The sequence below is a fragment of the Vigna unguiculata genome, chromosome 3, assembly GCF_037176805.1.
Source record: "Vigna unguiculata cultivar grain cowpea cultivar isolate G323 ecotype 2 chromosome 3, ASM3717680v1, whole genome shotgun sequence".
Taxonomy (NCBI): Eukaryota; Viridiplantae; Streptophyta; class Magnoliopsida; order Fabales; family Fabaceae; genus Vigna; species Vigna unguiculata.
In genome coordinates, this window is record NC_140794.1 from 23,850,491 (window position 1) to 23,869,379 (window position 18,889).

The window sequence follows — 18,889 nt, forward strand, 5'->3', positions numbered from 1 at the left end:
ATGACGACCACTTTGTGCTTGTGAATGACCAAGTGAAGCTACCTACACACTAGGAAAAAAACAATCTTTGAAGGTCGCATCCATAAGAATACCACCCCCTTACATTGCACTCTCTCTCCATTGCTCATTCATAAGAACACCAACCGTAGCTCTCCATATATATATATATATATATATATATATATATATATATATATATATATATATATATATATATATATATATATATATATCACAATCTAGGGCTAACTCAGAAAACCTAATTTCTCCCCCTTAAAAACACCAAAAGAAAAATAAAAAAAGGAAACAAAAATTTCCTAACACTAATCCTCTTTGCTCCGAGCCATATCGTGATATTGAACCCCTCTTCGTTTGTTCATCATGCCATGCTTCAATTTGATCATGCATCAATATTCAAATCACCTCCCTCCATCGCGAATCAACCCTCATATGATCATAGTGACATTGAGATCTCGTGCCTCCGTCAAGCATGATCATTTTGAACTAGGTCTAGCACTTGCGATTCTCTTCGATAAGGTCAGCAACACTCACAACGTAGTGTTCGTGTCTCAATTGAGGTTGTGGCATTTGTAGTTAAGCTACACGTTTTGACCATTGCTACTTTGACTAGAGGCATATCTACAATAAGATGAAAGTTAGATTAAGGGTTGAAAAACTAGAATCAACAAAAAAAAGGAGGGCTTCCTAGTAATTATTTAATAAAAGGAGAGACTTTAAAAGAGCACAATTTTATTTGCATCAAAAGACTACTAAAAGAAACATTTTTACCATATTTTTAAGAAAACACTATTTTTCTCGGAAATAAAAAAAAACTAATTAATTAAAGAAAAACACATATTTATTTAAACTAAAACTAAATTCTTAAAAAGGAAAAACACAGAAAAATAGGATATTATCACCCACCTAGGATTATTTAGTTCTATCGCATTCCAAAAGTGTTACCAAAGAACCCTTAAACATTTATTGCTTAGTCAAGAGCATTTAATGCATCTTGTAGCTTTAAATTAGGCTCAAATACAAGTAGTAGCAATAAAAGATCCTAAACATGGCTTAAAATGGCTATAAAGGATTTGAAACAAACATTTCCTTCTCAAAGTATACTTAAAGAAGGAAAATTAGCGAAACCCTTGTAATAAGAATGAGAACAAACTCTTGTATGAAATCTAAGCAATCCATAGCCTATGCATTTGTGAGGAAGAACATTATTTATGTTTGAAGCCCTCTGGTAGAGCATGTTTCTATCTTGTATTTATCGTAAAATGTTAGGCTTCTTTCTAGGGAGCACCCTTATGATCTTTTAGATCATTATCTTTAAACACCTTTTGATTTTACTCAATAGTGAATGTGTTTCAAACAAAACTCAATGGTTTAGCCAAGAGAGACTGTGTTCCAAACAAAACTCTAGGGTTTAGTCAGGATTGATTGCATTCCAAACAATACTCAATTGTTTAGCTAAGAGTAGTTGTGTGTAAAAAATACTCAAGGATTTCGACAAGAGTGATTGCATTCTAAATAATACACAAATTTTATCTAAAAGTGGTTTCCTTCCAAATAATACTCCAGTTTGTAGTTAAGAGTGATTGTGTAACCAAATAATACTTGAGTTTTTGCAGCCATGAGTTATTGAGGTCCAAACAATACTTGTTTGTATCTTCACAATGTTAGTTTGCTTAGTAGATCTCAATCAAGTTAATTGAAAGATGGACATAGATTGGAGTTTATAGATAAAGCAATGTAAAAACATAAAAAATAAATCTTTTCTCTCCTTACTGTTTTTATATTGAATGTTATTTAACTTTAACTAATCTAAGAAGGATAAATTTGTTAAAACAAGTTTTTAAAACACTTTTGGCATTGTGTTTGTCAAACATGAGGTTGCATATGATGTTTTTCATCATATGCTTCTCTTATAGAAATAAGGAAAAATAAATGTAGGAAGGGTTGAATTATTATTTTAATTTCTTTTTAAAAATTTTGCAAAATATAAAACAAAATCTTTTGATGGATACTTAGATGATTTTTTGGTATAACAAGTGATCATTTAAAGGAATTGATAAAGTTTATCAAATGAATAATTAGGCTTTAACTGATTTACCTATTTTATGAAAAGTATTGTAAATTTTGTTTTCCATTGTATTTCCTTCTATATTAGCATCAATAATAAGATGCAAAGTAAAGAGATATAGAGAAATGGAGTGTACACAATATTTTTATACAAGTACGTTTGATCACACACACTACATCCAATTCTCATTCAATGGACTGAGTTCCATTAAATAGAATAATGTTGCAAAACATAAAGAGATATTCTTTGGCCTCGTAGTTAGTCCTAGCTAACCCCTTAAGTATTTTGTTCCTAAGCCACTCTTGGCTCAACCAAGTACTCTTTCCCAAGCCACTCCAGGCTCAATCACAAGTATTCTTTCCCAAACCACTCCTAGCTCAATACAAGTATTCTCCAAAAGTTTTGGCTCAACACAAGTATTCTTTCAGCTCCTAGTCACTCATAGTTGTCCCCATTCAAGTATTCTTTTTACAAGCCATTTTTGGCTTAAGCAAGTATTCTTTCATAGAATACTCCTAACATAAACAAGTATTATTTGATCAATAGCCACTTCTGGCAAATAGCCGAGCATTATTTGCTAAACAGTCACTGCTTGCTAAGATGTAGAGGTTTAATATTTTATGATCTTAGATCATGCTTTTGATTGCTAGAGAAGATAATCGTTTGTTAACATATGAGAGATTGAAGCACTTTTCCTTCTAGCTTCTAAAGTTGAACACTAGCAGTGCTTTTCTACATTCTCTATTCCTTGTCTAATGTTGTTTCACTTCAACCAGAGACTCTCTCGTCTAGTAGAGAGACTTTTAGAGTTATAAATTATACATGACTTAGATGTTTAGGAATATCCAAATAAGATTTCTTTATCACTTTTGGAATCAAACATTCATTTGTATTAAGAATGAAACATTATATTCAAAAGAATGGAAATATGTTATGTTGAGTTACCTTTACATAATTCACAGGGATTCATTTTTACCAAGGGTGTCATGTAAACTCTAATTTGTAAATAGAATATTGAGTTAATTGCTTCTAACCAAAAGTGTTTTGTAGTAAAGTTAACATTATGCATCGTTTGGATGATTTTCCTTCTCTATGACACCATTCCACTCAGTTGTCCATGGAGTTGAAAATTTATATTTAAAACCATGGGTTTCACAAAAGTTCTCCAAAAAATTTGTTTCTCCATTATGATAATTTTTTATAGAAATATCTTACATGTCATTCTAATAAATGTTTTGAAACTTTCCATTTTGATACAAGGACTTTAGAAGGGGTTTGAAGAAAACCCTAGACTCTTTCTTGCAAGCTCTAGTCTACACTTCTATTGAAAAACAAACTCAAACAACATAGTGGTTCCAACTTTTTTAGGGGTTTCATAAACACTAAACTAACACGCATAAATCACTCTTTTTTACAACAACTACATAAATTAGATTCGGTTATAACAAGTATATAAACCACTTCTAGTTGTCATGTTTCAATATCTCCTTGATATTAAGGCCTAAAAACAAGTTAATAGAGAACCTCTCAAACAGAGAATGCTCTATAGCTCATAGGGTAAATTAACAAAGTGAAAATCGCAAAGGTTATAGATCTCCAACTAAAACATAAAACACTTAAATTTTTAATGAAAAATTTGAATACTATTGAATGACTCTTTTACTCTCGTGCAACTTCTTTTGTAATAACCACTTCTTTTGTTTCCTTTTATGTTTTTAAAATGAACATTGCAAAATATATATTTTCCATAGATGTTGTGATTTGTGCACTTTATCAATTAATGCTTTTTCAATCATGTAATGATTTAGATTTCATTTTAGTTATATAAAACTTTTATTATTATAATTTCATTACATGTACAATTTAACCATTATATGCATGGATTGATGTAGTGTCTATCAATTGAGAATGTCCACTAGATGATTTGGTGAGGTACAACTTGTATGAAATACACATTAGAAGTGATACGAATTGAAAATTGCAAATATAAATTGGATGATTTGGATGATTTAGAATGGACATAAAGGAATTTGATAAAAATTGTCACTTGAGACAAATGTAATACGTAAATATGAAAATGATCTTTAAGGAGTAGAAAGGAATGAAAAACACACATAAGAATAAACATGAAAAGTATTAGAATATACTATATGAACAATTAAGAAAGATTAAGCAATGAAGGAAATGGAAGAAGACATATACGTGGAGATGGAAAAAGGTTAACACACCACTTAGATGACTCTCCACGATGAGTGATGAATTGGAGTCACCACTTGAATAAATACAACCAAATTAGAATCTCAAAAGTATATAACTCTTCTCTCACAATTTTCTTATGGTAACTTTAGTTCGTTCAATCAAAGGTGAAAATATAATAGACCGATGACCCTATTTTCAAGAAAAAATTGTGGGAGATTCAAAATGCAAATCCTCCCCCTTTGTCATATAATTTGGATACCAAATGTGGATCTTCACAGGGTTCACATTTTTCATATTTAACATGTGTTAAATGTGTTAAGTGTCAACATTTCTCCTTATGTGCACCTTAGATATATGTATGACTAACTAGGGGTTTTAGTTAAGCTTGAGCAAATCCAATTTTGTTACAATTAATCCTAATCACATCCTAGTTTTATATACAATTTTATACAAGGCAACCCGTGTTTCCAAAATGCAAAACAATTATTACAATTGATGGCCTACGTCCTTGTTTTTGTACAATGACCCTAATGATTCTTTTAGGAAGTCTAGGACTTGGGCGCTAGTTGACTAACTAACTACTAAACTTTGTATCATAATTCTGATTACCCTCTAAAGAGGCTTAGGTTCTTAATCTAACACTACTAAAAATTCTCATATTACATGAGAATTTTCTTGCAAATTTGTTAAAAAAAATTGCAAGAAAAGACTTTTTTCTGTTATTTTTTCTAAAGATCTAAATTGGCATATTCCTTCGTGGATAATTATTTCCTACAAAATTATAAAATTCGTAAGTATTTCTTACAAAATTTGTTACAAAAAGTGTTTTATACAAAATATTATGCAAAAAATTTGGTAGTAATTTCCTACAAATTCTTTTTCATAACAAAATTTATAAGTATTTCCTACCAAAAAAAAAATAAAACAAAATTGACAGGAAATATGAGTTTTTTTAGTAGTGTAATGGTATTGGTATGTCATAGTTTCATAAAAAAAGTCGTTAATATTTGTTACATTAAAACTCTTTGGGTCTCAATAGTATTTACGTCGATCTTCATGTTAAGTAATTTGACAATAAAAATCGACATAAAAATATCTTCTACTAAATACTAAAAACAAACTACTAGAAAATTTTCCCAAATACCCCAATTTAGTATTTTGACAGCTGTCCATTATTGAGGTTTTTATGTCTTTATGCTTTTATTCTTCATATTATTATTATTATGCCATTCAGTTCTTTTTGAATCAAGAACATGTGAAGCTTGGTTTCTGTATGTTCACGTCTCCTGCCTTTACACTCATCCATTCAACTCTTTCATCCTTATAATCTAACTCACCCATCAACTCCCCATTCAAAAAAAATCATCACAACCCTTTTCTAATATTCTCTATTCTCTGTTAGGTTTTACAGAGGGGTTTAACTGGGGAGAACAACACCAATGAGATCTCAGCCTAACCACATAAGATATTGACACCACTCTCAACCCAAAACCTTAAGGCAATGGGTTTATGGGTCTTGATTCTTATATATTGCTCTACTTTCTCATTTCTGGTCAATGTGGGACTTAGACTCACACTTGGATTCCTAACAATCTCCCCCTCAAGGGTGAGTCCCTTCAACCACATTGGTACACTCCCCCTCCAGCGGAAGCTGCCCAACCACGAGTACTCCTTTTCTGCCCTTTTTTTGTATCGCCATTATTCTTAACGGGACACGCTTTACCTGGAACCCTTACCTGGGACCTTTGCCAAGAAGACTTTTGATACTAGGACCATACTGTACTCGTCTAAGCCGGTTTTAACCATCGGCTCTAATACCACTTGTCAGGTTTTACAGAGGGGGTTTCACTGGGAGAACAACACCAATGAGATCTGAGCCTAACCACATAAGACACTGACACCACTCTCAACCCAAAACCTTAAGGCGTTAGGTTTATGGGTCTTGATTCTTATATAGTGCTCTACTTTCTCATTTCTGGTCAATGTGGGACTTAGACTCACACTTGGATTCCTAATAATCTCCCCCTCAAGGGTGAGTCCCTTCAACCACATTGGTACACTCCCCCTCCAGCGGAAGCTGCCCAACCACAAGTACTCCTTTTCTGTCCTTTTCTGTACCACCGTTCTTCTTAACGGGACACGCTTACCTGGAACCCTTACCTGGGACTCTTGCCAGGAAGACTTTCGATACTAGGACCATACTGGTACTGCACTCGTCTGAGCCGGTTTTAACCATCGGCTCTGATACCACTTGTTAGGTTTATAAGGAGGGGGTATCACTGGGGAGATACAACACACCAATGAGACCTGAGCCTAACCATATAAGACACTGACACCCCTCTCAACCCAAAACCTTAAGGCAATGGGTTTATGGGTCTTGATTCTTATATAGTGCTCTACTTTCTCATTTCTGGTCAATGTGGGACTTAGACTCACACTTGGATTCCTAACATTCTCAACCCGAAAATTCTCTACTTTCTCATTTCTGTTCCAAAACGACTTCCAGTACTCCTTTCCTGCAGTTTTTTTTTGTTTTCTTTTAATAAACCTTGATGAAAAGTTAATAACTTTCGAGTTTTTTTTGGTTTGTTCTTCTTTTTTGCATATGTATTATTATCAGTGTTGTTGTTTGAAGGTATATTTTGTTGGTTTGGGTTCATTTTCATAAATCTTTTTAGGTTTATCAAGTGTTTGATTTTGTATATCTTTGATTTTGTATATTCTCAAGGTATTCAAAATATATGAAACAAAGGTAATAATGTTTGATTTTGTATATCTTTGCTTTTTGGGTTTTATAGATTATTATTTCTCTTTTTACAAAAAATATATTTACAATTTTTTGTTTTGTAGTGTGTGGTTCTGTTTATCAAACACAAATAACAGGATCTGAAAAGGTAAGTTTTTAGTGTTTGAGATTTTGTTTGGTTAATTTATTTTATGGTATATTATTCAGATCCATATCTAATAATCAAGATCATCTGATTCGTCTTTCAGAAAAAATTTGATGCATCTACATTACTTTATTACTGGTAAGATCCTAGATCTTCAATAATTTTACTAGTATAATAATATTTTTTGCCTTTATTTGAAGTAACTGTTGAGATCTTAGATCTTTAATAATTTTTCTAACATAATATTTTTTTTTGTCCATATTTGAATTGTTGCAGTAGTAGTAAGAAAAAAAGAATGGGAAAATTTGTGTTTTGCTTATGTTGTATTATGGTTGCAACCATACTGATCTCATATTAGTTTAATATTTGTTTTCTTTATCGTGGTTGTCATTTGTTCTATGATGTTTGGGTTGTAGCATTGTATGAAGTAAATTTTCTTGTATTTTTACTCTCTTCAATTGTTATTATTGTAGTTCAATTGTGATTATTGTAGGTATCTACTTTACAATATTTTCCTACACTAATGTGGTTTTGTTCTCTACAAAAATCATATTTGGCCTTTTTGTACGCATTTAACTTTTTGGGAGTTATTTGGGTTCTAAAATTGTTTTACTTATAGTTAGTTTTTTTTGTAATATTATTGACATTGAGATTATTGTGTGTTATGCATGTGTTGGTATGGAAATTGTGGTTGTCCAAAGGTATCTCTTACTCTTCTTCAAAAATGAATGCCTTTCAAATAGTATAAGTTTTTTCTTTTTTTGTTGAAATATAATATGATTTGTGAATTGATGTTTTGATGCTTTGGAAACTTTTGCAGGTTTGTTAGTTAATTTCCCCAAAGTGACTAGACATGAAATATTTTGTCTCTATTATATACTAATTGGCCTTTTGTTTGATATTTTAATGGTGTAGAAACTTTTGCACGTTTATTAGTTAATTTTTCCAAATTGACGAGGCATAAAATTTTTTGTCTTTATATATACTAATTGGCCTTTTGTTCAAGGTTATATGTAAATAATATATGTCAAGATTTTATATGTTTTGGCTTGTGATTGTTACTCTATGAAAACCTGAAGTGATTCTCTATGCCAATTATATTTGACTTTAAAAATAAAGCAATTATATAGTGTTTTAAATAATGGTTTGAACATCACATCAATGTCATGCAAATCAATTTAATTTATTAGATGCAAGACTTTTTTGTTGTAATTTTCTTACATGATAATGTTATCCTCTACATGAAGCAGGCCTTGTGTTTGCAATTTAAATGTTGACTACTGGTAGCTTGAATATTGAATAAAAATAAATTGTAATGAATATTGTGTCAACATGTATAATTATGCTTAGTTTTTAGCTTAATTTGTCTAGTATACTTGTAATATCTATGGTTTATTAACTTTCTGATTAATTATTTAATTTTCATCCTTTCATTGAATTGTAACCATTATTGTAGGCAATAGACCATATTATTAATTTTGCTGCAAAATCCAATTAATTATGTGTCTATTGGAAATATTTGTCCCTATTATTTTTAGAGGACCCAATGGTGTTGCAGTTGGAGTTGGTGCCCAACATTCTCAAGTATGGTTCTCAAAGTTGCTTTCTTTTATGTTCAAACTTTATTTCACTATTTCGTTAAATTCTTCGTTGAATTTATTCTACTTTGCTTTTATGAAGTGTTATGCATTTTGGTATGCTTCATGTTCTAGGTTGAGAGTCCTCTCTATCAACGTATTCATCTGAAAATGATTGTTGTTTCTTAAAGTTGCTATAAGGTACCCATTGTTTTTCTTGAAAATGAGTTGTTGTAAGTTTTTTTGCTTGATTCTCACCCCCCTCAAACCCTCCACCCCACCCATGAAATAAGTTATCATAGTTTTGACATCACTAATTATTATTATTGTTATTCCAAAAGAATATTTAATTTATATATTGTGTCCCCTGTATATGGTGAGTCATTCCCACTTTGGGTTGAAACTCTTGATTCCAATTTTTGTCTTCCCACAAGAGAAGCAAAGGTAGATAACTTTCTATAGTGTATGAATTATTGTATCTAGAGTCATCTTTAGTTATTTACCACACAATAAGGCATTATTACTCAATTCATATTTGGTTCACTCATTTTATCACTAACAGATTGATAGAGAAGGAAAATATATAACTAATGTAACTATTACAACTTATTCAAAAATGGTTGGTTATGCTCTCAAGGTTTGTTTCCTATAAGATCCTTTCAAGGTTTTTAATAGTAAATATTATGAGTTTTTCATTTAATTTTGTGCAAAGAACGTTATTTTTTAAATGTTTTTAGCATGATTTATAATAGTAGCATTTATTGTTATTATGATTTTGGTTCTTAAATTATTTTTAAACTATAGATCCTTTAATATTTTCATTTAAATTTGTACGTAGTTTAGTTTATTTATTTAAAATTTTGTATGCATTTAAATTTTGGAAGCTATTTGGATTCTAAAATTGTTTTATTTATTGTTGGTTTTATTTTTAAGTTTTTTTAGTTTTTCATTTTGACATTTCACATGGAATCTGGACAAAGTTGGCATAGAACGTGGTCCAATATAATAACTTGCTCAATCCAAAGATGTCTTCCTTTTTTCAAGGTTGAATGCAGTAGAGCTTTTTTTTTTTTTTAAACATGGTTTGTTATGATATTTTTGTGCTCCGAAACTATTTTTTTTAATTTTTTTACCGTGCTTTATTATAATATCATTCTTTGTTATTGTTTTTTCTTCCTTATAAACATGTCTTCTACTAAAAAAAATTTGCTTATTTGTAGTTCAATGAATACGTTGTCTTTATTTCAAAAAGTGGACAAAAGGCCATTTTCAACTAGCTCCATTTTTTTTAGTTTAAACATTGTCTTTGATATATATTTTTTAGATCACTTATCACCTTCAATTTTCTATTTGCAATTGAGTTTTTTAGTGATATTCAACCACTGGTAGAATGTTAGTATTTATTCTCTTAAAAAGATGTATTATTTCTTTACAAAATAGTTAATGTTATCAATGGTTGGAATAAAAAGATTACCTATCTCCACTTATTGTCATCATGGTTGTGTGGTTTACTAAAATGTTTCTTTTGTGGCTAATATTGGTTTATGAAGGGCTATGCAATGCTTTTGATTATGGATTATGGATTGTCGATTTGGAGTCCAAGAAGAACTAAATGCTCAATCAAGTGGTATTGTCCATGTTTTCTCCCATATATATTCAAATGGTATTGTTGTAGTCAAAACTGCATGTCCTGAACTTTTGAACTCTTTGTGTCCTGGACCTTGATATCAGGCCTTTTAAATTTGCTCTAAATTAAACTTTTTGTACTGTGATATTGGTGTTTACAATAAGGGATCTAAGTCTGGGACTTTGATGGATTGTGCTGGTTGTCAAGGAACTGTTGTGAAGGTTTCTACAAAAACATGAATCCAGTAGTGTAACTCCTTTTTTATGGTTCTCTTCAATGTGTTATGGTTCTCTTCTTATATTCATGCTTAAATGGGATAGGAACTTGGAGCCAGTAGTGTGACTCCTTTTATTCTAGATGATGACACTGATGCTAGCAATGCATATGTTTCAGGCTTCACCAAAACTCAGTAAAGATAAAGTTAGATAGTGTGTTCATACAAGACTAGGAGGAGAATATCCATCCAAAGTTATTGTTAAGGTGCTTACTATCATTTCGTATACCATTCTTCACAATTCACTTTATTTTTCCTTTTTCTTGCTAACATTGTATTGAATCTCCTTGAAAATATTATATTACTTATATATTTCAAATTGTATGCATATGAATTGGAAAACTATGCAATGCAGCTCACGAGAGTAGCATTAAATTTCTATATTTTGTTTAGGTAGTAAATTCTAAATATCTAAAAGACAAAACTTTGAATCTAAAATGTTGTATTATTCCCCTTCAAGCGAAAATTTATTTTTTTGGATGTATTAATTAGTTTTAGTTGAGCAATTTGAAGACAATATTTTTATGTTGTTTATGATCTCAATTTCAGTATAGTTAAAGGTATCAATTAAGACTACAAAAATTTGACAAATTTTTAATGTAGGAATCATACCTATATTTTTTTTTCTGAGAATATTAAAAGGAGCTACATATATATAAACTCAGGATAATAAAAGATCAATTTAAAAACAATATTCATGTATAACAACATGACACTTGGTTACAGATGGTTGTTGTTGCTGCACTTTGTATTCAATATGAAGTTGATTACATATCAAACATGAGTGTTGTAGTCAAAGTTCTTACACCTTTGTTGGATACTTATATATTCAAACTTCAGCTCACACAACTACTACAGTTTCTGTTATTCTCAAATATAGAAAAGAATTATAGTGATATTGTAAAACTTTATGGGTAAATGGGTAAAAATGGATTTTTATTAACAAAAAAAAAGAGAAAATTGGAGGACCAAGGTGAATAACAGATTGTGATTATACTTTTACTATACAAAAGAGAATATGGAACTATGTATAACTGTTTATAACAATTTAGATCATATTCAAGAAAAAATATATAAATGTAATGGTATCACAATTATTTATTTAAATAATAATCAAAATTAAATAACTTAAAATTTAATTTTGAAAATTTTTAATCTCACAAAAAATATCATGGTTACTCTTAAAATAATATAAATAAATATACAAAAGTAATGTTACTTTAAATATTAGTGTTATAAATTCAAATCTAAATAAATAAAAAATGTAATTTAGTAATGACTTATAATTATACATGTACAAATTGAAATTCGTTTATAAGACATGATTTGTTTTTAAATATTTTTTATTAATTGATTAACTAATTTCATTAATTTTTTTTAATTTTTTAATTATGAAATGATTGTTTTTTATTTCATATGTTTTGAAATCTTTTAAATTATTTCTCCATTTGTTATTCAACAAATTTTGAATTAATATTTATTGAAAATATTTATTACATTTTATTACTTTTAGTTTCAAAGCCAAATTCAATATTATTATATTTTTATAACTATCATGGAGATAAACGGTTTTAATTATAGTGATTATATTTGATTTTCAATTAAATAATTGAATAATCAATTCATATTCTCTTCCTTACCTTACTGTGCAATATATTTATCATTATTATAATTATTATAACTTTATTCAAAAATTATCTTTCATTTTAATATTTTTTCAATTATTATTGTTATTTTTACTATTATTATTTATTATTATTATTATTATTATAATCAATTCTTATATTTGATTTTAATTTATTTTTTTATTTATTAATGTCACTATTTTAATACTCAATGGTGATTGAATTTGTATTCATTAAAAATTGGAAAGATTTATTACACCTTATTATTTTCATTGATTCATTGAGAAAGTTAGTTTTAGTATTAATATTTTGTTTAAGGTTGACATTATGAGATCTTTAAAAAGATCTTAGCATTTCTGTATTTGAACTATGTAAAATATATAAATCCAATTGATGTATTATATAATTTAATTAAATTTTGAAAAGATGGTGAAATTAATTAAATAAAATTACTATTATTATTATTATTATGATAGTTATTATTAGTATTAGAATTTTTATACTACTGATAGTATTAGTATTATTTTTAGTAATAATAGTAACATTACTCTTAGTATTGGTATTAGCATTAGTGTTATTTTATTATTTTATTACTAATATTCAAAAAAAGTATGTTTACTTGTCATATTTTATATATTTTGATAGAATTAAAACTTGTTTTTATAATTAATAATTATATATTTGTTTCTATATTTATTTTATTAATTGATTAATTCATTTCATTAATTGTTTTTAATTTTTTAAATATGAAAGAATTATTTTTTATTTCATAAGTTTTGAAATCTTTTAATTTATACATTTAAATTTAATAATTAAATGATTAATTTTTAAAAGAATTTTATCAATTAGTTGATTTCATTTCTTATTTTAAATTTCTTTAAAATTATGAATGAAATTTTTGATCAGTGCAAATGATATTACTATTATAGTTATTATTATTTTTCTTATGGTTATTTGAATCAATAAATATACAAGTACTTCGACCTTTTGTATACAGATTTCTTTTTAATATAATATATAATTTATAAATTTAATTATAATTTTTAATCATACATCATATATTCATGTATTTCTGATTAAAAATTTTAACCTTAAATTCATGTTATTTTAACTTTTTTTAATATGGATTACATTTCACAATATATTATATTTTATTCACATATACATGTTACTTTTGTTTACAATATTTGAAGTTAAATTTCATTTTTTATATGGTCAATACATTTTTTTATATTTTTCCTGTGTTTGAACCTGTTTTTATTGTTAAATTTTAATCTCAATTTCGTGTTATATTTATTTTATACATAATCCATATATAACTTATGTTTACATTTTATTTTAATATAATGTATAATTTCAAAGTAATTATAAATTTTAATCATACAACAATATTATTTTATTACACATCACAATATTTTAATCATATATTATTTTATCTCTGATTTAAGTATAATTACATAAACAAATTATTAATTCGTAAGTCCGGGTCTCAAACTACTTTAGACTAAGATATATTAAAAATTTATCAAAAATATATTTATTTCTGTATTTTTAGTTATAAAATAAAGTTTTAGTCTCTATAAATGTTAGATTACCCCTTTTAATAGTTAATTATATGTCAATATTTGATGTTTGAATAATATCTATATATTTTTGTGAAAGTCATAAAATTACTAGTGTAGAAAAAAATCACAAATCATATATTCCTATTTGTTCATGTATGCGTATATGTTTAAGATTAACCGTTCCTATTTTGCATGTTCCCGCTTTAAATGCCATGAAAAGGGAAAGGAAACTCTATAAACAAACAAGAAAATGTAGACGCTTTAGAATTTCAGTTTTACTTTGGTAATTTACAAAAGTAAAGAATAATTTACACTTAAGTTTTAATTAAAGAATAATATTATAAAAGCACTTAAAGAACTTCATCCAAAAGACAATGAAGACAAATTCACACTATATAAAAATAAGCCAACTATGAATAAGATGAAGTAATGAGGTAAGACCATAAATACAACTTAAATTCAAGCAGAATGGATTTCTCCCAGCACAAGGAAAATTCCATAACACAATCCTTCATGGTAGAAGTGAAGTATATTTGTAAATATTTCACAAAGCAATGAAGAAGAAGCTTTAGACATAAGATTGTATTGACTCTCAAAATCAGCTGAATGGCCTTACACCAACTTACATAGCATACACTATTTCTCCACTGCTATCTAAGTCAAGATCAGGATCTGTATCCATGTCCTCATCAATATCCAAGCTACCAGTAAGATCATGGTTGGGAGACTGAGATCCAGCTGCAGGAATTGTTGCCTCTCTGATTATCTGCATGATTTCTTCAATGCTTTGCATTGGTTGATCAGGCTCCTCAAACTGGTTGTTGTTATTCCCATCCATCAGATCACTTGGAAGGTTCTTCAAAAACCACTCATGGTTTCTAATCTCAGGAATACTTATTCTCTGTTGTACAAACAATTTTAGTTGCTATGTTAAATGTCAATGTCATCATCCAATTAAAAACTCTTATATCAATGATAAGTTTGTTGGCTATTATAATATGTTGGAAGTCTCACATTCACCCGTGATAAAACCACTTTTTAACATGGTATCAATTAACACGGTATCAATGTCCTAGGTTAGAACCTATCCTAGTAAGATTTGTTATTTGTTGGAATTATTATTTCATCTACTATCGAATCATTTATTAATGTCTAATCTCACGCTCCATATGTATACACTTCAGCATAAGGGGATATGTTAGAAGTTTCACATTAACTAGTGATAAGGCCAGTTTACAGAATATAAATGACTACAAACCTCACCTATAAGTCAGTTTTATAAAATTGAGTTAGACTTAAAGTTCACCTATTAACAACTCATTAATAATGATTTCTGATCAGTTGATTGATCAACGATGATAATGCATGAAAGTTAAACATATGTAGAGGTAGAAAACTGACTTTTGCAGGATCAGCAACAAAAATCCTTGATATCAGATGACGGCACTCGGGAGATATATGAACATAGTCTGGAATTGAGTACTGAACATTCAAAATCCTCTGCAACCAACATGCATCAGTTTAGGAAAAGTAATTCCATAAAAGTACACCACAATTGACTGAAGAAAAAGGAGCAGATAGTTTACGTGTATTGTCTTGCGGAAATTTTTAGGTTCCTCGGGATCCTCAAATGGATATGCACCCACCAACATGACATATAAGGTCACCCCACAAGACCACACATCTGCAATCTGTCTCAAAATTGAGTCTCAACATTAGTATTCCAATGCAGTGCTGGTTCATCACCATCAGGGCTTCAAATGTTTTAGGGTTTAGTGTTCACAAATCTTTTATTCTACCCATGATAAATAAAAGGTATCTATGGACATTCAAATTATGTATTAAAACTCAACCTAAATGAACAGCATCTTCATGGGAAATTTTGAAAGTGTCACAAGTTAGCTAAATTCCAAGTGATAGAAGTTAAAACATACCTTGCCATCATATTCCTTCTTGAGCAAAACTTCTGGAGCGATATATGCAGGGGTTCCCACTGTAGATTTTGGTTGAGAATGTAGCACTGAGGACTGAAGAAGTACGATAATCAAGATGCATAGGTAGTGCAAATTTATCCATTATCAACAAATGTCAGATAAAAAAAGAATGCTTGATCTTGGACTTGAAGAAACCTACAAATTCATTAACTTTCTAAACAATGCCCAGATGAAATTTTAGATACTATATACCTGAAGGTCTCTACAAATGAAAAAGCCATGTCGAGAATGAAACTATAAATACCTTTGAATAGCCAAAATCACAAATCTTCAAACGAGGAGCTGGACTACCATCCAACAATGTGTTTTCCAACTTCAAATCTCGATGGCAAACTTGCTTCAATAAAGAAGACCCGAAAATATAGAAATTCAAGTCAGCTAGCTATCTCATGATACCTTTTTCTGAGCTAAAAATAACTGTTAAAAGAAAAGACTGCATGTGCTGAACTCAAATACCATTGCATGACAATAGCTAACCCCTGATATAAGTTGTTGGAAGAAGAAGCGTGCCTGCAGCATAGAATTACAGAGATTAAAGGCATGCATATGCAGTAGCATTACACAAATGAATGAATGCAACAGTTAAGAACCTCATCCTCACTGAATCGCCCTGCATTGCATATTCGCTCAAATAGCTCTCCTCCAGAAGCATATTCCATCACAATCGCCAAATGTGTTGGTGTCAATATAACCTAAACTCACATAATCAAACAACAAATTACAATACTTCTAACACACGAACAAAAAGCATGAGACTTTAGGAGTTTACACACCTCCTTGAACCTCACAATATTAGGATGCCTCAGAGATCTGTGATTTATAATTTCTCTCTGTACATTTTCATCTATCTGTTAACAAATCAGCACGACTCTACCATCAGGTCTACCATAGCAATTTTACCAACATGGCAATCATAACAGCAAAAGTTACCCTTAATTCAACTCGCGTTAGTAACCAAAAGGAGTAACAAACAACAACATGAATTGCATGAAAGAAACTGCAGAGAAGCTCAGTTAACCAAACCAAGTGATCCTTCAAATGAGAATCTTTAGTTAACCAAAACACATAAAGCATAAATCCTACGAAAAACCATTTAAAGAAACTCAGCTTATCAAATTACCTAAAACATATCACCCCTTCTGAATAAAAATTACTCACTCAGCTCCAAACACAAACAAACACAAACATCATTAATATACACGTTTATTTTCTGGTTTTCCCATGTATTATAAGTAGACACCTTCTTCACAAACACATATAAGTAGGAAAAGAAGCATAGAGAACGTAGATGACAAACCTTTTCACCTCTCTCAATATACTTAACAGCGACAAGTTCCTCGGTGTGCTTGTCCCTCATGAGCCTGGCCACACCGAAGTTACCAGAACCAATGTCACGCACGAGTTCGTAGCGGTCACTGTCATGCATGATCGGCATATCCATTCCTGGCCCAACAGCCATAGCAGAGCGATCCATTTGGTTGAAAAAGGAAGTTTTATTGAAGCAGAGCGCCCCCAACAAGAAGCTAAACTCTCACATTATTATCATTCGGAAAGATAAAGCAAAAGCAGAAAGGTGACACCGAAACCCCGGTTGAGGATGAAGAAATGCGTGGTTGGGTGTGGGCCACAGGATTTAGAGGTGGTGGGTGAAGAAAGAGACCAGAAATGGTTCCACCCCGTGAAAGCTTCACCAACCCAAATGAGTATTTGAGATTTTCAGAAGTTGGATGCATAGTATAGTATAGTATAGTATAGTAGTAGAAGCAGTACAATTTCATTGATTCCAGCTGCAAATTGGCGGTGACACACTCGTGAACTGTCTCTCTCTAGATGCTTCTGTGTTATATGCTGTCTTTCTGTTCGGTGCTCTTAACATTTTACTCCTTTTATATCTTACTGCAAACAACTTTCTTTACGTTATCTTCGTTTCGGACACCAACAAATACACCTACTACAAACACAGTGGAAGAATGAAAAACATAAATATAAATTACAAATAAAATAAGAAATAACTTATTTTCCTATTTTGTATGCAAAGATACACATTTTATTTATTTCTTAAAGCATTTCTTCTCACTTTTTTTTACTTATTTAGTATTTACTTTTCCCTCGTTTTTCATTATTTCCCGTCCTGTCTTCTCTTATTTCGAGTCGTAAAATATTATTTCGCATTGCCAATTTTTTTAAGAAAACCTTAAGATATTTCCTTAAAAAATATGTTTAAAACGTTAGGAAATATTCAAATTAAAAAATGAAAATAATGTATTAAAACACGAAAATTATTCTACATTTTTTACGAGACTTTTTTAATGAATGTGAAGTTTTAAAAGTGATTTATTAAAATTTGTACACATTTTAATATATGGTTTTTTATAATTATAAGAATTGTAATTAAATAACTCAGTTTTTGTTCTTTATCATGTAGAAAGAAGGCTTTTACACTTCTTTCTTTTTTCTTTTTTTTTTTTTTTTGCAATAGTTATTTGTATTTGAACTATTTGGTATTGTCCGTGAAACACATTATATAAAGACAGAAATGGCCTCCTTATTTAGGTCTTTTATTTATTTTCACTATTGATCTATTAACTGTACAAACAAAACTGCTAACAATAATTAAGAAATTTTAAACAGTTATTTAATCGTTACTGATGTAAAAGTAGGTTTTGACGACAGTCAGAAAGAACTATTGTAATAATTTTATATGTTACCATAATTCTTGTATTGCCCTTTGTATTGTTATATCTGTAAAATATAAAAACTCCAACAGTGATTGTAGTTATATTTAGTAGCGAAATATATATATATATATATATATATATATATATATATATATATATATTAAAGTTTATAGGCACACTTATTTACACTAAAACAACGCAATTTTAACGGGACTTATATTTTGTATTTCGAATATTTTAATTCCTATTAAATGCATTAATCGTCATTTATCATTTTTCGAAAAGAGTAAACACTGCTACCAGATTAATTGAGGTTTTTTGTTATTCTTGGAACAACGAAACTTATAAAAAATCTATAGTATTTTCCCACGAT

At 29.4% G+C, this 18,889-nt stretch overlaps 1 protein-coding gene across 2 annotated transcripts; it reads right to left on the bottom strand.

Annotated features, from left to right (window-relative positions):
- Positions 1-14,219: 14,219 nt before the first annotated feature.
- Positions 14,220-17,605, bottom strand: LOC114177059 (serine/threonine-protein kinase SRK2E). Of its 2 annotated transcripts, none has more exons than XM_028062289.2 (9): positions 17,136-17,605; positions 16,612-16,686; positions 16,429-16,530; positions 16,295-16,348; positions 16,083-16,175; positions 15,779-15,871; positions 15,431-15,535; positions 15,246-15,344; positions 14,220-14,745 (listed from the first exon to the last, which is right to left on the bottom strand). In XM_028062289.2, exons 1-9 carry the CDS (start codon positions 17,310-17,312, stop codon positions 14,467-14,469), a joined length of 1,077 nt encoding a protein of 358 aa, XP_027918090.1. In that variant the 5' UTR covers positions 17,313-17,605; the 3' UTR covers positions 14,220-14,466. The 2 variants fall into 2 exon arrangements, with proteins under 2 accessions (XP_027918090.1, XP_085527400.1); XM_085671274.1 differs by lacking the exon at positions 17,136-17,605 and adding an exon at positions 16,959-17,094.
- Positions 17,606-18,889: the final 1,284 nt, after the last annotated feature.